The 22528-nt window shown below is 51.4% G+C and overlaps 1 protein-coding gene across 2 annotated transcripts in view; it reads right to left on the bottom strand.

The window, feature by feature from the left end:
- LOC122376764 (homeobox protein cut-like) overlaps positions 1-22528 on the bottom strand; it is an 80285-nt gene that overhangs the window by 12006 nt on the left and 45751 nt on the right. For both annotated transcript variants that reach the window (XM_043356710.1, XM_043356718.1), the window contains exons 5-6: positions 20802-21422; positions 230-411 (exon numbers count right to left, since the gene is read on the bottom strand). In XM_043356710.1, coding sequence (XP_043212645.1) covers positions 230-411; positions 20802-21422 — 803 coding nt within the window. The remainder of the gene's footprint in view (positions 1-229; positions 412-20801; positions 21423-22528) is intronic.

The following is a 22528-nucleotide window of genomic DNA, read 5'->3' as shown; positions in this document are numbered from 1 at the left end:
CAGGAGTCTGGTCAGGCTGGTTTGGTCTGGTCTGGACTGGTCAAAATTTTGGTCTGCTTTGGTCGTGATTCTGGTTTGGGCAGGGCTAGTCATGATTCTGGTCTGCATAGTTTAGTTTGGGAGTGTCGTGTCGTGATTCTGGCCTGATCGTGGTCTCTTCTGGGTAAGTTATGAATCTGGTCTAGTTCGATCGGGTCAGATCGGGTCGAGTCGGGAGACGGCCCCTCACCTGTCTGGTCCTGTCAGCGGCACCGGGGCTGGTCCGCTCGCCGGCGCCAGCGTCCCCCGACGGAGTCGACGCGACGCTCTCGTTCTTCATCGCCTGCGACGCTTCGGTGAGGATGTGCGCGATCCGCTCGTCAGTGGCCGATTCCTCCGGGCGCGCCGGGAACGATGCTCGGGCATCCTTGCCTGAAAATAGACAGATAACAAGCGGTAAAATATGATAATCAACCCACCCTATGTGTGCCACATATCATGGGCATCGCGCAGCTAGCGCCTAGACAATGTGTATAGGAACATTAGAGTCAGTCGGAATGAGGCAGGCCTCCCCAGACTGTATGCCGCCGTCTGGTCTTCCAGCCAAGACGACACGTATCGTCTGCCGGAAGGGAAGGTCCAGCTAGTCTAGACGACAGCCGTTACACCTGTGTCGTACAGACTGGTGCGAGTGCCACTACAAACATCCGCGTCGTTTAACCCCCGCCGGAGGACGAGACATTCACGCAGCTGCTGAGGTCACCTATCACCACCTATCACCCCCCCCCCGCGGACGGTGGTCAGCGGGAGGGGAGGGGAGGACGCCCCACCCCTTCCCCACCCCCACCATCACCAGAGACCAGCTGTTGACCTAACGACCTCTCGATTGGAATGTGGCAGTCAGCCGCGAGCTGGTAAGTGCTGCCAGACAAATCGAACGGCGAGCTACCGACCGACGGCCACGATCTGTTGAGCACTTTAAACGACGAATAGTGACAAATGGTAGAATAACCTGCGCCCCAGCTTTGAATAGCGGCAATCGGGGCGATGGCCAAAGGCCTGGCAGTGTCACCGGACGTTTTTGAGTGGGTGGAAGACGATGCGCAGTTGCTGCCTTCTGCCTGGCTGTTAAGACCTGCACCAGATATGCAGTCTCTAAAATTATGATCAGTCAGGGCGGGCGGTGATTATATCGGCTATAAAGCAGGACGTGCTGTTTATTTGGCTAAATGACGGACGAATGCAGAGGCTGTGTTTGGACGGCTGTACCGCCTTACCAGACGCGGTCGATGGCTCGGGATGTTAGCTAAAGATTTCGCCAGATGCAGTGCAATGCAAATGTTGCAGTTTCCTTTCAAGTCACATGTTTTCTGGATACACTTAATCCAATGCAAACCTGGGTAAAAATAACACTACCGCGGTATCTGCTTACATTCACCCACCATTGTCATATCCAATTTATGCATTCATCATCTCAAAATACAAAAGGGCACAAGAGCCCACCTACATAATCACCTGCCATGACTCAGTCTGACAAGATGCTGCCCAGTGCCCAATCACCCCAAAGACAGCAGAAACATTACCAATCTGACGAGATCCGACTGCCTCTGGTTTCTCTGTAGGCGGCAATCCGCCGCTCAAATACACCACTGTGCACGACTGTGCACAGCGCCCCAGGGCAAAACAGTGCACGGTGCCGCCCGTTTATTTACATAGTTGTGCAATTAAAGTGAGTCTTGAGCGGTGCTGCGGCGGCGCCGTATCAGGGCCGGTTCGCTATTGATCAGCACAGTCGATGGCACTTATTTGCATAATAAATCGGACGATTGGACGAGTCCATCGTCCCAAGCGACGGGGGAGGTCGTAACGGCGAGGGGACGATCCCTGGAAGGGCTGTTAGGCGGCCGAAGGCGCGAGGCGGGGCAGTCGCAGGCGGCTGCTCTGGCACTGTCTGGCTTTGCATGGGCGTAGCGAGTCCATCAGTCTGTCATCAGCGGCCCCTGGCGAGCCGTCAGTGGCAGTCACTATGTGACAGGCTGTCACATCTCATCTGTCACCAGTGGTGGTGTGAGGAGATCGCCCCGGGGTGCCACACGCCGACTTCCCGGTAATTCGGTCCGAGAACTCCGGTGCTTTATTGTTCGGGCTAGAGCTCTGACACACTAGAAAGACGCCTAAGTGAGCGGTATGAAGGCTGGATGATGCGGGAGTGGAATGTCACACTGCACGCACCGCAGCGGCCCTGGCCCCTTAGCACGACGATCCGGGCGACCCTGGGCGACTGGGTTCATCGGGGCAACGATCAATCAGCGATGTTTCAGGCTAACAGAGACAGCTGAATACGAAAAGATTGAAAACTATTTTGTTAAAACAATCGCTTTACAATCATCATTGCGTGACAACCCACGCCACGTAATTCCCGCACTGAATATTTACACATTAATATGCATTTAAAAGTAACTGTAACGTATACATATTCCAGCAGCTTGATAAATCTCAGCAATTTCCTTCGATTGTCGTGTCTGAGTCGGCGAGATCAAAGCGATGGGGCAGTTTCCGGCGTGCTGTTCACGCAGCTGACAAAGGCCAGAGCCGCTGTGCCGGCCGCCTCTCGTGTCTCGAAAGCCGACTATCGCCAGAATCGGCTCCGCACAGTATTCTGATCTCTGTGACTGGTGTCACGATGGACAAGAGACATGTGTTTATTATTCAGAGGGCCCCGGCACCGCCCTTCAGGCGTCCACAAACATACACGATTTGGAGGATTTTCAAGCAGAGTTTGTAAAAAATGTGTGGTTATCTGTTTATTGTCACACGAATGAATGCAACAATGAATGAAAGAGCAGACTGACAAACGTATGTATGAGTGAGGACATTCTCGTCGCTTTTTATCGTTCATTCGTTTGTGTATTTGTCCTTCAGAGACGCTGTCGTATGACGTTTTTATCACATAATTGTGTCAACTCCAGCTCAAGTCTCGAGTCAAGAATTCGAGTCGAGCACACTTTGTCAAACTGGAACTTCATATTGGCACAGTGACATTGAGACAGTGCAATAATGACTGTGCTGTTCTGACATCACCAAGGTGAAATGTTCTTATTGGTATACATTGACATATCTATATTCGATTGGTATACACTCTATACAATGTACGTACATACGCAAACTTTTACAGTAAGTTAATTAGTTTCACCCATCAACTCCAAACTCACCGTGTGAGTTGTGGCATCATTGGACTATTTTCCGACGCATAATGCAAATAACCACTATTTTCATTAGCCCTCATTCCAGAAGGACATCCCTGTCTGGGAAGATCCGGCCTGACCCAAAATACGACTGTTTGTCCTTACATCAATTATCCATCGGCGAACCAAGCAATTACTGACAGTTTGCTATAGAAACGGGTGCTGGCCTATTGACTCAATCGAGCTATGACCGATACCGTCTTCCGGTGCCAATGTTTGGCGACTGTGTGACGCTGTTTGACCTGAAGCGGCACAGTGCGGCGCACGGTTAATTTCGGATCCTGTTCATTTGCGTGGCTTCGTCGCCGTGATCAAAGCGTCCGTACCCACACATTCCTAGGGCGACAGGCGCGCGGTGCGACACCCGGGTGCGTTTTTGCCACCGGCTCTCCCGAACCCCATTGAGGCCGGTGACAATCCGGGCCAAACGCTAATAAATCGTGCCCGCGCGCCGGCTGGTTCCGGCCCGGTAAAAAGGCCGCTCCGGCAGCCCGGTGGCGTCTTTGGGCTCTCGGCAGGAGGCGATCTCACACAGTCATCGATGGGGAGTTTAGCACTGCGGGGAGATCAGTCTGGGGGCGGGGGCGGTAAAAGGGCCAGTCACGCCCCTGGGACGGTAGGAGTCGTGGGAACGAAGTCGAGCGCTGACGCTGCTTAGAGACGATCAGAGGGGAGGGAGGTGTCGGGACAGAGGTGCACAAACCTTCCTACTTGCCTACAATGTAGGGGACAGGAAAGAGCCGAAGAGGGTAGCCGCGAGACAGATTTCAGTTTGTGTTTTCTGTACAAAAATGACTATAAAAACAGCTAACTGGTAGCAATTGGTCGGTACAATCAGCTGTCAACGGCATTTGGTCATTACATTTCTTTACGTGTCTTCAAAAACAGTTCCTACAAATCTCCTCCATGAGACACCCACGAGACAGTTCCCATTGGATTAACATTGTGTCTCATGAGACACCGTGTAGGTAAAATGTAGGATGAAAAACTGCGAAAGTGGTGGGCATGTTTCGAAAAACGGCGCACAAATTCTTGGGGCGCCTTAACAAAGCTCCTGTTCGAAAATGGGTTCTGGTAAAGTTTCGTCAGCTGGTTTCCATAGCAACCGCCATTCGTGGGGCAAGCTGACGCCATTTGCTAGCGCGTTGCGTGGTAACCAGCTATTGGTGTCAGTTGATTTGAAAGATAATTGTAACAGTGAACAGCTCGCTTCAGTTGCTGAACTGTGCTGTGGATGTGTGTCTTGTGCAGTGTAAGCAAAGTGTATAAGGACTTTCACATTATATTTTGTGATGTGATGGTGTGGTAATGGTTGTGAGCTCCAAGTGGAGTTAAGGAATTGCCAAAGAAATGAAAACTCTGCATGGGCCGGAAATCTGCAGCCTGCACTTCTATAAACTCTCCATAAGAGGTTCGTGGCAGGGGGCATTTTGGGGAGCGATTATGGAGGTGCTGGTAAGTAGGTAGGTACCCAACCTAATTGGCTTGATGAGAACTGAAACTGAAAGTCAAATGAATTGTGAAATTGCTTTACCTATCCTATCTGATCACTTCTACTTATTTTTTTTTTAAATTTTCCATTCATTTTGATTGATAAAGAATAAAATTGAAAGATGCTAACATGCAGGTAACTACCTACCTAGCTCTAATGTAAATAGGTACCTAATAATGTCCTTCAAAAGAATATATGGCTCTTCAATGTAATGGAGATTTAGTAATTGAAGGCATCTCACTACATTTTGAACATTACCTAGGTGTAAGTTCCCTAAACTGCATGACAAATTTTCAATTTCCTTGTTGTAACACCAATACCACAAGCATTCATCTGGGCACAAGGCTCACAACATCAAATTATTCATGTTTTATAGACAGGTACCTATACAGCAAAAATGCAACAGATATGTGATTATTTTAAACATAGGCTTTGTGTTCAGTTGTGTATATATATTTTGTGGGTGGAAAATGTGTCATGAATTGTCTACAGGTCTGTGTAGAATTGTAATTAATATGATTATAGAAAAAGGAATGGTCAGTTAAGTAGTCAACATGTTTACTCAATAACAAGATATGCTGGCATGGAGTTTGCTCATGAGTTTGCTCAAAAACCTTTCAGCTAGTGTGGGAAGCATAGCAATTTGAAGCATATGCTTATAAAACTGATTTGTAATGGGGTTTGTGAAGTTCTCCATAAATTTCACACCTAGCAATGTACCTACCTAATGCATTGCATTACTTTAAAAAGAGGGAGACCATACAAGTTGTCAGGTAGGTAGGCTTTGACATTGATTTCAAGATTTCAAGGTGATCTGTGCTTTTTGCTTATAACTTGTCCTCATTCTCTGACTAAAGGAGTGGCAATACAATCTGACTTGTTCTATCTTCCTCTTGCCTTGCCATTTTTGACATAATCCTTGCCCAGGCTATATGTTGGTATGATGAAGGTCAATCAGATGACATATTTCAAATATTACAGTCATGATTTCAGTTGAATTTGCCTAACTTTATTTAAACAATATAAGATTACACATTGCATAGCTATAACAGCAATATTTGAGCCACCACTGGCATAGAAATTAATAGGTTGCAAAACATTACTCAGCAAGGAGAAATCAGTCATTGACAGTGGAGAAAACACATCTAGACTTGACAACAAATTACAATTGATTATTCTTCTACCATTCATGTTGGCATAAGTAATAATTCAAATGGATACTTAGTGCATTTTTCTAAAGATTTTAAGCACATGAGATCCATCCAAAGGCACAGACTCGGAACAAAGGCTGTGTTATAAACAAGGATATTGCACCTTTTTGGTATTTTAACATGTTGTTATATTCCGACATCCTAAGAAAAATAATATGGTAATCTGCCTCGCTTCATTTGATAGGTATACGTATCGATGAGTAACTGGATGTTGCGGGAATGCAGTTAGTTTTCCGGCAGTTGTCTCCAGCAGCGACAAAATGGCCGCTTACTTTCTGTCAAACATTTCCTTTCATATGGCTAAGTACATTAATTTCACTTAGTCTAACTTTGTCTAGCAAATCTCCAGTTTTACTTCAAAAAAACCGGCAGCGTGTTCCACATTGGTGACCCCGCCAGGCGAGGCAGTTCCGTCGGCCGTCGATGTCCTTCGGTCATATAACCCCCAATAAAACTAGCGCGTCGAACGATCGGCAGCATGGATGGTCTCACACCATCCATGGCAGGGACCGACCTCACAGAGCCACGCAGAAAACAGGAATATCGGATTTATCTGCCTCTAAAGTGTAATGTATGAATGCGTCGTGAAAATTTTACAAGACAGCTGAGGTTTGCTAAGCAAGAAAAAATAGACCAGGATCTGTATTAGTGAAGAGATTAGCGATGCACGTGAAATGTGTATAGATTGCAGTATAGATGTAGTCAGCGATGGATTATAAAAGGATTTAAAACGCTTCTTAAAGCCTACAGTCAAAACGTTTTCTGAACGTTTGTGGTCCTTAATATGATAGGTATTCCATAGCAATTTAATGGGCTTCGTCCCATTAGCAAATATTTCGAAATCGTCCTCAAATAATGTTTTCTTACCTAAATGAAGTAATGTTGATCCAGGGAAAAAAAACTTGTTACACACTCCTTAAAGTTTCATATTCCTAAACAGAAACACTGATGTGCACCGTACACTGCAGCGTTACGTCACTTCACCTTCAGCCCGCCAAGTAGTAACTGCCCCACTAAACGGGAGAGGGACGCTATGGGACGGCAGATGGACGCCCGTCTGGTCCATGTGGAACTGAACCCTCATTGGATGAGAGGAATTAATTAAGCGTCCCGGTGGTTTTATGAGGGTAGTTCTTGACTTTCCAGTGTTTCCAGACACAGTCAACAACCAGACCGCCTCACTCTAGTCTATTTATACACCACCAGTATGCATTTCAGGTGGAGGTGTACCAAGTCCTGCCTCGCACTTTGCCCAAATCAGCGCATACCGTATGTCTGTCGGCTTCTTAAAAAATGACGATATATCTGCGGATAGCTTCAGAAATAAAAACACTTCAGGAATAGCGTTTACATCCTGTAAATATTAATAACTGTAATGTAAATAACCAGCTTTACTTGAAAGTATAGTTATGTTGGGATATACCTAAGGATGATCGGTGAGACAAACCGGAGCCATCGGAGACCGTGTAGGAGACAGGCTGGGCTATTTGTGCACCTCTGTGTCGGGACAGGAGGTGACACTACCGCCAGACGGGGCTGTTTGGCTGTTTGGATTTGTAATACCTTAGGAGGCAAGAAGTTAACCCTCGCTCTTAGCCGAGTTAAATGTGCTCAGTTATCATAGACGTTACAGTGGATTTGAAAATCTGAGGGATGAAACGAGCTTTCAAAACAAAACGAGTGTAATTGAATACGCATTGCTTTCCGGCAGCATGCCTGACGTTCTAAAATATTCCACATACTTTGCCGCACTCGCGAATCCCCGCGCCCCATCCCCATTCATCCTTTACCGGACCAATGGATGCAGATGCGGGCTGGAGCAAAGGCCCCAGCTGTTTCCGTCCTGGCTAAACTCTTCGTGCAGCGGTAATTTGCGCCACTCCTCTGCCGTCGTGGATCCATTTGTTCTCGTTCACTGAAACGCACGCCGACAGTGCCTTTGTCGGCGGCGTTGGGGCGTCAGCGCTCTTCCGGCATCCTTTGCGCGGTGAATATCCGACTGACTGACAGAGCTGGGTCTTGTTTTGATGATGGGGATGTTTTTGCAGAGTCTTGTAACATTTTGATGGTGAATTTACTCGAAGATGCGTCCAAAACATGTCAATTCTCGCCGCAAGACGAGCATAATATAAAACAGCAATAAAATCATATAGCTAATAGCAGTGAGCATTCGCTGAAATTTACTATCTCTTCTCTCGTTAAACCTGACAAGCATGTCAAGTCATTGCATGTCTGTGAAACAAACACAGTCTGTGTCTCGACTTCCTGAACACGCGTTCACGTCTCGGCTCTCAGCACGCCGACTGGTGATGTTCGCTCTCCTGTCCCCTAACTCAGCTGTCGTCCCATTCAGCACGACACCAGGCGACATCCGAACGAGGCCAGGCCACCTCGCCACCGCCGATATTGCAGATGTCCGTCGTCTGCGTGACCTGCGCGCCACTGACATGTCGCTCTACAGCGACGCACGACGAGACGGTGACGTTGACGACGCACCGCAGTCGTAACGCGACGCGGACGCTCGTAACGTGATGTAACGTGACTTGAGGAGGTCGTAACGTGTGACGCTCGTAAACGCAGCGCCTAGCGTTGGTTTGTGCGCATCTGCAACACGACGGGGCGGTCTCAGGTCTCTCTGTCTCGCTCGACGAGTCGACGACCGTCCGACGCGGTCGGCCGGGCGTCCGGTGCGTCGTTCCCGACGGCGACATTCGGCGCGCCGCCGAATTTATCTCAGCCGCACCTGCTTCAAACAATGGGCAACTGCACAAATACGCCTGAGTGATATACGGCGGAGACGTCGGCGGCGCGGCGGAGGCACTAACGACGCGCCTATCGGCGCGACGGACGTGCGGCGCGCCGCGTCGGTATCGTCGCGGCCGACAGCGGGCACCTGGGCAGGACGGCGTGACGTCAGAACCGCCGCGCCGAGGACAGAGGCGGAATTTAAGTCTTCATCACTTAGTACAGCTCTGTACAGGTCAGTGGGTGCAGAGCAATTCATAAGAGGACAGCAACAGCCGGCGTAACCCCCGGATGGGACAATGGACATCTGGCTGTTGGCCAGGACAAAACCTAATACCGCACCTGTCCTAATATCCTCCGACCGCACCGACCGCCGCTCTGCAGAGAGAATCGGTGCACGGGCGGCGGACCTCAACCGACCAACCTCTGGCAGACGCTCACCCATTGTTCACGGGCTCTTAGTGCCCTGTCGCACGAGTCGATAGATGCCCCACACATACGGGCCGCCCGCCAAACAGTACTGCATCGGACTTGAGTGAGCGGGGAGGCTGCTGGTCCTGTCTATCCGCCGCTCTCAATACAGGGTACGATTGCAGCCCTGCATTGCTGCAATCACAAAATGCTTCGGACGAAGATACATATGAAACCAACTTCCGCATCAGTGATACTGCTAGAGCGCAGCTCCAGCAAGCGACCTTGTTTAGGCGACCTCGAGTCAACCTAGGCCATTTTTCTCTAGATGAGGGAATCGCAGTTATCTTCACCGACGCCACGGGCAGTATTGTTTGGCTGCGGTCGGCACTTTCCCATCGTCGACTGTTGCTATTGTTCAGGCGGCTCCATCAGCGCTGCTTAGCTAGAGATTTACAGTCCTTGTGTACGATCAGTGCCAGCCTGCATCGACGCAATTTATAGACCGCCGAGGACGAGCGAAATGGACGCGGAGACCCGCCCACGAGATCGGGTGCTTGCTCTGCAGTGTTCTGATGGAGCCAGAGAGGTTGTCAGAGCTGTAGTTTTCGGAGAGAGGTCCATTCAGGCTTACAGACCTTGTGACATCCCTACGACCGTAGTAAGTCACCGACAGTCGTGACAGCTAACATATCCCCGGCCTTCCAGCAGCATCAGTCGAGCTCAATTCTGAGTACGACCCGCCTGTCATCCAGGAAATTCTCCCATACATTGTCCACAAAATCAAACATCACCCAGGGCAACAAATGAGGACGTCCAATACGTGAAACCCGGCTTATTTTGGGCTTCTCGACAGGAGACAGTTCACAAATGCCCGGTAAATAAAACATCTGCGACGCCGTGCTGTCTGACCTATCGACAAAACTGGTCCAGGCCGGATGTCTCCGTCATTCTAGGCAGGTCAGGTAACGGGGGCGTGATTTTGCTGCACCACTTCTATATATGACGAGACCTGCCTGACTTGTGCGTGGGGACGGCCATTAGAGACAATAGCGAGAAAAGAGCGCGAGAAGCGTCATAGTTTATGAATTATCGGGAATAGAGGCATGCAATGCCAGACTTTTAGAGAATTGCTGCTAGATGAACAATAATTTTGTCAATGAACCGTTCTATGAATATAAGAGCGACGAATTGCCTTGATGAACAAATTCATAGGTCTCATGTCGTTCCTATGTGCTTTCTAACTGCGAACTGTCGCCTTCGTCTTGTGATCACGAAAGTAAACTGCAGTTTGACTGAAGTTTGTGTGTGACACCTGGACGGGACTACCTTGGGCTACAACGGCGTCCTATCCTCCACCCGTCCACCTGTCCTGCCGGCAGAGCGACTGGGCTGGTCCCGTCTGCCGATTCGCCGTGAAATATGGCGCTGCCCAATGCGCCAGTCCCATCCCAGGCGCGCACAATGGCGGACCGCGATACCGCCTCTCGGACGAACCGGCTCAATGCCGCTCTAATGACGTAAAAAGTGCGCGCCCACCGGACGGTGCCTTTAAGCATTATTTATGGATCTTGTGCGAGTGCAGCGCGCCGGCTGCCGTCTTGCATGTGGGCCGCCGAACGCGTCCGCGCCGCAGCTCATTCATCTCACCAATAGAAGCGCTACTAGGAGCACGGACAAAAAGGTCTCAATGACCTAACAAGCTGCGAGTCACCTCTCCAGTCGTCCAGCGCACAAAAACAACCGCGCGCCGGCGACTGGCGATAAACTGATCTGTCTGAAATGTATCCGACACAGCGCAGACTCGTCGGCCGCTGTCAAAAAGTATCAGTCGCGGTGGGTGTTGTCGCGCTGCCCGCTCTCCCAGAGGCCGTCACACGCTTATCCGGCGGTACCGCCGTCTTCTTCCCGACACTCTGAGACGAACCAGACATCGGGAGGTGGCGGATCCCGGGGGACGGAGGCCGCCGCGCCGGCCGCCCCGCGATCGGCCAGTGTTGATAGGCGTCCTGGCCTGCCCCACGAAGGACCAGCGTGAGCCCAACTGCCGGCGGCCCGCGGCGGAAATATCAAGGGATATGGGGGAGTGGAAATGTGGAGCTGATCACGGCCCAGAAAGATGTGACCTATCTCACTGCACCAACCATGCCAACAAGGGTGCTCTAAATATTTTATGAGTTATCTTTTGATACTGTTTATGGTTTGAATAACACATAAAATGAAAACATTGTTTGATGCTTGTGATCAATACCAAAGCATCATTTCCAGCGCACTTTTCGGCCTAAACTATGCCCCCCATTCAATTCACTGGCCACGTCATTTGCTGTCACACAGCCATAAAGTTACGAAATCTGTCTTGCAGCATTTGAATGAGCATCCCCTCACATCACACCCGCTTCTACCCTGATGAGGAGAACCAATACCCCCGACGGGTCAAAAGAAAGAGCGAGGAGCAGCGAGCAGAGGCGGGAGACGGGCAGGACAAAAACCCGATAAACATTGGTCGGAGTGTGACACAGGACAGATGCTGCGAGTGGCGATCATCACCATTGGTCGTCCCGTCGGCTGGTGACACGGGGACGATGGTGATGGGAGGGTTGGTGGAGGGCTGAAGAGGGAGAGAGAGAGAGAGAGAGAGAGAGAGAGAGAGAGAGAGAGAGAGAGAGAGAGAGAGAGAGAGGGAGAGGGAGGGAGGGAGGGAGGGAGAGATAGAGAGAGAGAGAGAGAGAGAGAGAAAAAAGAGAGAGACCACTATCAATCCACTATCACGAGAGAGAGAGAGAGAGAGAGAGAGAGAGAGAGAGAGAGAGAGAGAGAGAGAGAGAGAGAGAGAGAGAGAGAGAGAGAGAGAGAGAGAGAGAGAGAGAGAGAGAGAGAGAGAGAGAGAGAGAGAGAGAGAGAGAGAGAGAGAGAGAGAGAGAGAGAGAGAGAGAGAGAGAGAGAGAGAGAGAGAGAGAGAGAGAGAGAGAGAGAGAGAGAGAGCATTAGATCTTTCCTCCACACCATGCTGTCGAAAGACGTGGCGAGCCATTGGGGACGGCTGCAGATTCTGCTAAATGTAGGTAGTGCACAGAAAATGTATGCGATGCCTCACATGCACGGATAACTGAAGATTGAAGAAGTATGTGCAGAGTCGCTGGACCACAGCGTCAGTATGCGGCCCGACCGTGTGGCAAGGATTCCCTCTGAATGCGGACGATTCTCTGCCCGGACAGACGGCGGTCCCAGTCTCACTGTGTCCGGGCACAGGCTGAATTTATAGCCGGCACGTGACAGAGAACCACAAAATAGACATGTCCGCTGCAGTGATGAATGCCCTGAACGCCACGCTTCGCGTTACGAAGCAGCAGACGGCGTCTCTGATGACCTCGTTATTTACACGCCCCAGTGATGCATGCCTTCTGAGGCTATGCGTTATGTGAGAATGTGCCAGGAGCTGATTGAGGAGATAGAAATAGGAGGCACGACTTAGGGCTTGGAAACTATGCCACAGACTTTGACATTGTTCTTAGCCAGGCGTGAGCTTTGCAGGAGGTAGATTTTAGTCAAGAGTACCGAACTACTTCAGGCACAGTAAATGCGTTACCACAGGTAGTTCGTGGTAAGCAATTCATGATATCCCATTCGATGAGATTCTTGACATGATTAATTTTCCACACATTTTCACATTGTGAGCCCTATTGTATCGTATGAAACATCGTATGATGATTCACCATTTTATAAGAAATAATAGTGGACCACTTCTGTTCCCCATTAATATTGCAGCTATACTGCAGAAAACATCTGGAAGCGGGTATCCCTCCAACTTCACAGAGCTCGGCACCTCAGAGCGGCTCGCAGTGATATATGTGCGGACCGTGTTTGTCCAGAGCCGCTGCGGGCTGAGACGGCGACCTCTTCTGAGTCAGCCGGTGACCGGCACATTTCAGCAGGACCGCCCGACCGCCCGACCTGCCCGTCCGCCTCCTCTGGCGACACGGCTCGTTTGGGGGAACCCGATCCCTCGCCTGGCTGTGAGGCCACCGCCCAGATCAGCACAGACCCCTCTGCGAACGACCTAATGGTTCGCTAGGCCGAAACGGATCATGAAAACGCTGCACTGGTGCATGGCTCCCAGTACCGGCGGAAATTCCCGCCTGACGCGGCGGTGTGGCCCAGAGGGGTGGACGGTCATGCACTGTGAATTAGGTGCGACGATTTGACAGCAGATGTTAGTTGAAACTGTGAGTTTCCAGGAAATCCAAAGTAGGGTGCGTTATGTAACCCAGCTGATTCCACGCCGCCGGGTGTGACCGGACGGGGTATTGTGTGGAATGGGATACATGAGAGGGTTAGCTTTTTGGTTGGATAATATTTTTTTCTAGTCAACGTTCATCGGCCGAAAAATCAATAGCATTAGTGCGATGATAAATTATATTTTTTATTAAATAACTTTGACATCACGTGTCATTTTAACACAAACTTCACATGTTTTAGTACCTTATCACCCATGCCGCTAAATTGTCACGAATGATCTAGCCCTGGGCCCCAGCTCCCATCCCTCTATCCGTCCCCTTCCCGCGCGCCCTCTGTCCTGTAGGCCCCGGGACAGGGGCGGCGGCGCCCGCTGCTCGTGGCCCGCGGCCGGGGCGGACCTGAGCGCGCTAACCGGCCCGCTCGTTCACGTGTTCGTCAGCAGTAAATAACATCATCAGCCAGAAATGATTGGCCGCGACACGAAAGGCGAGCCGTCTATTGTTTCTTATTGGTAAACCGGCTCGAAGGCACTCACGGGCCGGCGCTCGCTTGCAAACGAGCGCGCCGCCGTCCGAAAATCAATGCGGCGCCGATATTACACGGCTTATGGCGGTAGTCAAACGTCGCGGCGGCGCCGCCACTGAAAGAATCCACGGTCAAATGGCGCACTGGCCGTAATTAATGATTGCCGATTCTAATCAGCCAACGCCGCCCCGCCACGGCGACTTATTTAAGACGCTTTTGAGAGGGCCGTAATGCCGAAATGACGTGCAGTCATGTTCGACGCATCCGCTGCCGTGGCGGCTGTGCTATCGATTGGAGGGGTGTGGGCCCCCGAGGGGGGGGGGGGGGGTCAGGGTGGCAGGTTAGCACCTGTGTCATGAAACCGCTGGAATCGTGAGTAGAGACGGTCTGGGCGAGCCTTGAAATTGAGCAGGCCACTGACGGCACGAACGAATATGTAGAATCGTTTACTTATCCAGAAAAATGGACTTGCGTTTTTATTGTTTTCTGCTCTATTCGTATGCCCAAAAAAATGACCCGACAGACGTTTGAGAAGTTGAATGGTATTGAAGATTGATACAAAAATATTTGTTTTTACTTAGAAACATCATCCAACGTGAGAGCTGATGGTGCCATGATCCAATATATCATTTCGGTACTGACTGTTCTGTTATGCACTATGCGGTTATATCATGCAATATTTTCGCATTATGCCTTTACGATTGTACGAGCCATTCACAACAAAGTATGCAGTAAAGGCTGACAAGAAGTCTATGCGTGCTTTAGCGGAAAAGCAGCTCTTTGGTACCGCTAAATAACCCCTCGAGACATATAAGCGCAGATTCTGTAGATAATGCGTCGGTCTTAAGGACCTCCCTTCAAAATAATTCCTTTTGGCCAACATTCTGAAGACCTGACATTCCAGGAAACTATGAAAACTATGACTACCTTCCGCCGGCTGTCTCATCGACCCTCCCAAGATCAAACCGGCGGCGAATTTAGCTGACAGTCGCCTGTAATATCTCCTCCCTGGTGAGTCGTTACGTCTCTGTCGGCCGGTGTCCGGATGGTCACCACACCTGTGGCCGGCCCTCCAGTCTGGCCCGGTCGACCGCCCGTTCTGGTGACCGCCGCAGTGTCGTTGGCACACCGTACATAACGGAGCTGCGACAGCGTGCTGGCATCCCTCACAGCGGGAGGACCCTGGGTGGTCCTCCCCTCTCCCTAACTCTCTCCCCTCTCCCTCTCCCTCTCTCTCTCTCTCTCTCTCTCTCTCTCTCTCTCTCTCTCTCTCTCTCTCTCTCTCTCTCTCTCTCTCTCTCTCTGACCGGTATATGAGTAGGTGTGGCTGGTACCGGGATCAGTGATCCACGGAGTGATGTACCGAACTCCGCCCATCCGGCTCATCTTAGTACGATGTGGGGTGGGGAGAGGGGATCGGACCCGATCAGCTGCGGGAGAGGTCCGCATGATAACTATCGGGAAATTCAGAATTGAGGGCCAGAGTCGGTTGCCGGGCATTACCGGCATGCTTTTAGGGTTAGATACAGGATGAGTAGAGCAAGATGTCACCATCAGCCAGATGTATGTATGTACGTACTGGGATTATGTAGTTTCATAGATGTTCACTGTTCAAGTGTCCAAGTCCAAGATCGTCAGGAAGAGTCTGATATAGCATTACGAGTGAAGTGTTAGAAGCAGTCCGTAGGTATCACTGCTGTTTTTCAGTCTTTTTGCAGGATGCACGTACTGTTCTGAAGTGTCACATACCGAAAACAGCATGCGGTGTGAACAACTGACACTAATGTTCTGTAGGACTGTCAGCGATCTACAAAAACCACCGCAGACATGGCGTTCTACCAGACAAACGATTTGTACCGCAATGTTCTGATCGATGATAGCCGCATGGAGTAGGAAACAACTAGTCGGAATCGGGAAAGAACCCGGCAGCCCGTAAGCGATGTTATCACTCACAACAATGCACTTGTGTGACTATGACGGAGATTGATTTCTTTCGAGGAGCGTTATTGGTTGAAAACACACATATCCTCGAAGTGTCGTGTAAAATAACAAACTGTTTCAGTCCCTCTGACTACGCCTTTGACCATCCACTGAACGCATTGTTCTTCGCCAGGTAATGCTCGTATCTGTTGACGCTCAGGCATTGCGGCACAGTATGGCTTCAGGCGGTTTTACTACTGCCACCTAGTGAGCAGATATATAACTATAGTATAGCTAAACGGAGGGCATGCAGACTACATAAAAGCACGAGCTAGGGAATGTTACATAAGCTTGGCGGTGAATTGCGTTGGGCTTTCCGCTTTGATGTCAATTTTCCAAATATCTGCACTGGTGGTTACCGAAAATATCCAGCATACATCGTTCGGTTACAGCTTTAGCAAGCGAACGGGCCAATTCGACTCCATCCATCCACATTGAAAGTTGCATCTCTAGCAGCAGCAGGCCTGTCTCACTAACTCCAGACGTGAACTTGTGAATCTGCAACCATGCCCGGCCGGTTTGTGACTAGCTAAATTTTATCACGACCTCCGCACCATGCCGTCTGGTAATAGCGGACCAGCCCCACCCTATGCCCCGGCCCGCAGCGGCAGCTCGGGTCGCGGAGGGCGGATAACCAACACAGCAGCTCTGCCATCAGTGCACTGGTGGGGCTGCGGCGGCTCCAGTCGCCCCGCCGCCGCGCAGGCGGAGGGCGGCAGGCGGCACCACGGCGGGCGGAGCCTGAACCCTATCGCGCCCGATCGCGACCGGCGCGGCGCGGGGCGCCCTCTGTGCGACCACGGCGCGGCGCGGCCCGCACGGCAGCTCACCGTCGCGACACCAGACGACGTAAGCGCCAAGGCGGCGGAAGCGTCGCGACAGCGCGAAACAGACAGAGTGAATGGATGTTGGCGGTTGATGGGCACGGGTTTATAGGAGAGTTGGGACGTAAAATTGACTGCAGGGGTGAGGTAGTTTGGGAGTTCACAGAACACGCTGGTTTTTAGAGCTGTTCCCCACAGTGAAGTCACTATTTTACATGGTGGAGTGAACTCGACAAGATATGAAGCTTTACGGTAGAAGTATTATGCCCCGTAAGAACTCAGTTCGTTCGGTAATAAAAGTATTGGCTGAAACCGTAACACCGTATTAACCATATGAAGACAATCCGCTGAAGCCTGTCAGGCCTGGACGCACGTAGACGATACCACTGCTGAATCTAGCGCAGCTCTAACTGTGACCCTATATAAGGACAGCTATCCGGTGCGGCAAAAGACTACTTTCTGACGTGACCGTTGATAGATCGCACCTGACGACTCCATTATACTTGAGACGATTATCGCTCTTTGTCGCTCGGTGGTGGCCAGCACGACCGAAGATAGCGGCACAAAATTTCACCGGACCGAGTCGAAGGCCAAAGAACCGACACTGTCAGCTGTCATTCTAAGAGCCGGGAGAGCTAGTTTTCTAACCACAAATTCCTGTCCGGTTAAGCGTCAGTCTTTGTGTAGGACTTGCCGGCAAAAAATGCGATTCAATCTAATGTAGTGGTGAATCATTTTAAGTATAGAAATGCGAATAGGAGTGTTTGTGTTAATGCAGCTGAAAATTGTTCAGCTGATAAGTGGCCTAGCAAACTTGCTATTTCGATTGAGCATCAGTAAAGCACACAATGTCTCGGACAAGCAGCAATTCTTTAGCCAGTTTCAAGTTATAAACTTCCGTCTACGACACCTGGTTTATTGCCGGTGAAGACGATTGATAAACACGGTTTATTTTGACACGGCCAATGTTACTTCTGACAACAAAAGTGCCGCTACTCATCAACCAAGTCTTACGACGGGTTGAATGCCGGAGCGATGTTATTGTTTCTCTCATCCCATAATTATTGTCGGGATTGAGCCGTCGACCGGCGCCGGACGATCAGACTATGATTGATCTGACGTCAGTAGAAGCAGATGATATATTCCCACAGCTGACAAAGCACTAAGAAAGACTTATGACGTCCTAGGGAGACAGGGCCCATAGAGATATAACTGGGATGACAAACTGTCTGTCCATGCCACCGGGATTGTGAAAGGTGCTACTCTTTAGATATTTTCCCAACAACTACTCGAGCGCGCTATTTGATCGTGGCCTGAAAACGATATCAAATGTAAACAGTAGCATTCTGAACTGGAGTTCACAAACATTGCTTAATGCTCCTGAGTCCTGTGAAATAATAACCCTCTTCCCTGAAGGCGCATGTTTCCATATCACATGCACGTCACAATAACAGCCAGGCTATCTCTAGACTGATGACGACGATGAGCGCCTCCCTTCAAAGCCGTTCAGGACTGATGTGTCTATAATTTCTGGCATATCACCACGGCCTCTGTCGCGTCCCGTTAACGACGTCCACCATTGGTGCTGGCGGCCCTCGTCACTGACTCGAACAGAACACCGACTCATCACGGTTGGCTAGCGGTCGGCCTGGCTGTGTGTTTATCATTAGAACTCGTGTGGCGGCGACAGTGTCGCCAGTTCCCTCACAAACGCCGTCAACAGTCCTCCAACACGGGATCGAACGTGGTGCGCTGTCCTCGGCTCGGCGCCCGTTACTGAATCGCCTGTTTACTCGACAGTGCAGTTCCATCATTGAGAAGCTCCCACTCGGAGAATGACCCGTCTCCCGCCGAGTCCAGTGCAGAGCAAACACAGCGGGCCGGCTCGGGCCGCTGAGGGGGCACTCTGTCACAGTCAGCGGCGAATTATCGACTCCGGCGGCCGATATCACCCATCAGTAGAACAGAAAGACGGAGCAAACACGGGCTGCGCCGATACGCGCCGCGAATGTCACCATCGCGCCATGCGCCGCAATTACAGAGCGCGGCGAACGCGGCGGGGGTGGTGCAAACAGTGGCGCAGCCGGCAGTGGTGACGGTCGGTCGACAGGGGTGGTTTAACGGCAATTTACGGACGCTATGGGTCTGATTAGGCTACGTACCCAAGCACACACCCATGGTTTAATGATGGGGGCACGCTATCATGGGAGGGAAGAAAGGTAAATGGTGGGCATTGATGCGCGGTGAACTATGTGAGTGTAAAGTTGGGAGTGCTCAATCAATGGCTCTACATACCCTGAAAACTACTGCTTGTTTTGCTCGATGTCATTGCAAAGCGCGTTGACAGTGCCACATTTCATACAGTGCTCAATGTCCGATCCATTTGAAAACGCCGACATTATTTTTGCTCAGCTTATTGGCCATTCATTCGTTTTTGATGAACGTCATAACGGTTTAGACTAAACAATACGCTCCGGAAAGTTGTAGCATGTAAACCCGAGACAGTAACCAAAACCTACCTTTCCTGAAAGCCGCCAACGTTAGGAATGTCGAAGGGCCATCATTTCGCTTTTCCAATGTGTTATATAAGCAAGAAATAACTGCCGTTTCCTTTTGGTGGTAAATTTTTGATAAGTGGGCAAAAGCGACACGGCGTTAATAACGGATTTCTAAAAGTGAGCAACGATGTCGACTTATGACCAAGGCCTTCAAGCAAGCCTCCAGGCTCCAGCTTCCCCTCCCCCAGGCCCCACCCCATCCCAGGCATGATCAGCTGACCGGCTGAGCTTTTCACCACCCCCGCCTGCCGTGTCTGAGTGTCCAGACTGCAGCCACAGAGGGCAGTGGACAGACCCACCAGCGGCCGTCTTCGTCTGGCCCTGGCTCCTACGATCGACATTCCCCAGTCACTAACGACTAGAGGATCCGAGTGGCCGCCGCCACCGGCGCCGCCAGTCCCAGCCGCCTGTTTACATTTTTGTCGGCGGCTGTAGCACCAATTAAACCGATGGACGCATCTGGTCGGCGTCGACACGCGCCGGCCTCCTCGGCCCGGATTTAATCACCGATTATTTCATTAGGCGGCAGCCGATCCGGCCGGCCGATTACTCATCAGAAGCATTGGAAACCGGGCCCGCGGTGGCCGCGCCGCGGGGGGTCCGCCGGTGACGTCAGGCACCCCAGGCCTCGGCTGGGTCACCGCCGTCAGCCGCGAAAGACACGAATATCACTTGCTGGCTGCTGAATTCAAGGATGCCAAGACGGCCGTGGTTGTTTCAGGGGTAGGATTCCCCGAACAAAGTTAAAACAGAGCGGTTTTGTTCGCCTGAATGAGCGGCGATGGACGGATACTTCAGATGTAACTGATGTGCTGGAGTGACGACAAGTGACTCATTCTCCCTCCATGACCCCAACGACCCCGCAATCACCGCTGTTCCCGGCGCAACTGACGCTCTGCGGGGCTGCGTCAGCGCTCATTTGGCGGCGTCCGGCGGCTGACCGACCTCCGGCCAGACCTGTACCCGCAGGCGCGCCCGTTTGATGACGAGTTCGACCCGTGTCGGCACGATCCCGCGCCGCTCGCTTGGCCCGCGTCTGGTCTCTCTGCCAAACGGCGTCCAGGCTCGCGTCTTCGCGAAATTCGGCCCAGTCGTCTCCTCAACGAGCCGCTCATTCCGCGCGGGCTGGGTACAAAGAAATCCGCCCCCTCGTGCCGGCTCACTGCTCCGGTAATGTCCGACGCTGGCCCGGTTTTAGATCGCGCCGAGACAGACTGGGGCGGCTATCTTGCGGCGGCCGTCTCGCATCTGCGCGGTGACATTCGATCATATCATCACGGCCAAACCGGACTCGATGCTGAGTGACACCTCCGCGATCAGTTGAGACCCATTCTGCTGCGATCTAGGCGTGAATGCTGCTCGGACTCGATACTCATCAACAAGCCAGTCTAGGCAAACTGGGTAGAGCTGATATAGATGGAACACGGTCTCCCAGTGGTATCAGATCGGTTTGCTTTATGCACTTGGCGTGAGTTATGCTCCCTTTGTCTCTAATGTTTGAGCAGCGGTGGAACGTAACCACCAAACCCACGAAACGAATCCCTTCCCCATGCGTCCCAAGCACCCCATGCCGGTCCTCCTCCCCAAGAACTGACCTCGTTTGGGGATGACGGCCTTGAGCAGACTGACGGCGGCATCATCAACCGCCCAGGCGTGCATCTTCCGGTAGCTGTCGCGTCCCTTCTCAGTGAGCTTCTCCCAGGTCTTGGGCTTGCTGAGGAGCTCGCTGACCGTGCCCTGCGACAGGCCGAGGATGTAGCGCGCGAACATCCTCTGACCGATGTTGTTGACGCTGAGCAGTTCGCGCACACGCCGCGAGAGCTGCAGCGTGTCCAGACTCTGGTTGGCGTACTTGTCCATGTTGTAGCGCAACATCTCCTGAAGCCTGGTCTCCATCGGATCCGACTTTGGGATCAGCGGATCGTTCTCGTCGTAGCGGAAGGTCGGAGGCGCGTCCGGAGTCTCGGCCGGACTCGGCTGTCGAGTCGACTCGCTCTCGGGAGTGCCTCGAGCGCGCTCCGGCGGCGACAGCGAGCCGCGACGCTCGCCCGGCGAGCTCGGCGAGCGCGAGGCGAGCGAGACGAGCGCGCCAGTCGCCGACGGTGGGAACGGCGCGAACGGGAAGTGAGGTGTCGGGAGGAATGGCGGTCGACAGCCGGGCGCCGAGCCGCGGAACCCGAGCAGCGACGGCTCCACCAGAGGCGGCCGGGGGTCACCTGTGAACGGACACAGCGACGGTCAGCAAGTTTAGACGGCTTTATCTAGTCAACTCAATCTTGTTCAGTAAAAAATTGTATTTTGTAAGACAGGTCACCTAAAGAATACTCATAGAACGTGAAATCGATGCTAAACCACAAAAGAGAGCAGAGAGACTGATTAGGATAAGTAAAACAAGTGTAATTGAATAATGAGACAGCTGAGACGGCTCTGGAGAGGGGGTTCGATTGTGGGAACTGGAGCGGGCGGAAGGAGAGAGGAAAATGCAGTAGCCCAAGGCGCTCCCAGCGGTCCGAACAAGTTGATATCCCAGCCGCCTTTCGTGGCCTATTTTCAGCTACATTCACCGGGATTTTATCCCGTGATGTTTCAGAGTTCCACAATAATCTTTATTCATATCTTTAGAAGGTGCGCCTAACAACTCGTAGCAAGTGTTTCTGAGTAAAAGTCACATGTTTGAAGCAGACATTTTCAGGTGTCATTCCAAGGTAAGCCATGCAGAACTAACCCGATGTGATATCTTGAACTCGCTCTGATCGCCTTACGAACTAGCGGCGGCTTTGATTGAAGGAAATCCTATGAAATATGGATTACAGAAGCACTTCCTGTAAAAGTGCACCGACTGGTGGGATCCACGTATCAAGAAACGCCATGCTGGCGCGTTCATTGCTCATCTAGCATTAGCAGACGAATTATTCCGCCGGGACTTTCGCCAGATTTGGCGCTTCCAGAGCTCCTGATGGGTTTAATCCAGCGCAAAATGCAAGCGCGCCACGAAAAAAGAATGCCCAGGAAACCATCCAAACATTTATAATCTGCTCAATTTGTGAACGTGTTGCTAAGTCCGGTGCGGAATGCAGTATGACGGATAAAATAACGAGAATCTGATTTTAGGTGCAGTTCAGACGAACATACCTATTTCCTAGAATGGTGTAATTGAACCATTCATATTTTACTTAAGCTTTATGTAAGCTCTTAACCCGCGCACCGACGGGGGTCTGCGCCAACTTAGTACCGACGGGGGGGGCGGATGACCGCCCCCCCCCTGAGATCTCGAGAACGAAGCAAGATAGCGACAAGCGGTAAACGGCATCGGATACGCACG

Source organism: Amphibalanus amphitrite, unplaced genomic scaffold (genome assembly GCF_019059575.1).
Source record: "Amphibalanus amphitrite isolate SeventyFive unplaced genomic scaffold, NRLGWU_Aamphi_draft 000042F_arrow, whole genome shotgun sequence".
Classification (NCBI taxonomy): domain Eukaryota; kingdom Metazoa; phylum Arthropoda; class Thecostraca; order Balanomorpha; family Balanidae; genus Amphibalanus; species Amphibalanus amphitrite.
Note: the sequence above shows the minus strand (reverse complement) of the source record. Positions and strands in the feature narration are given on the sequence as shown.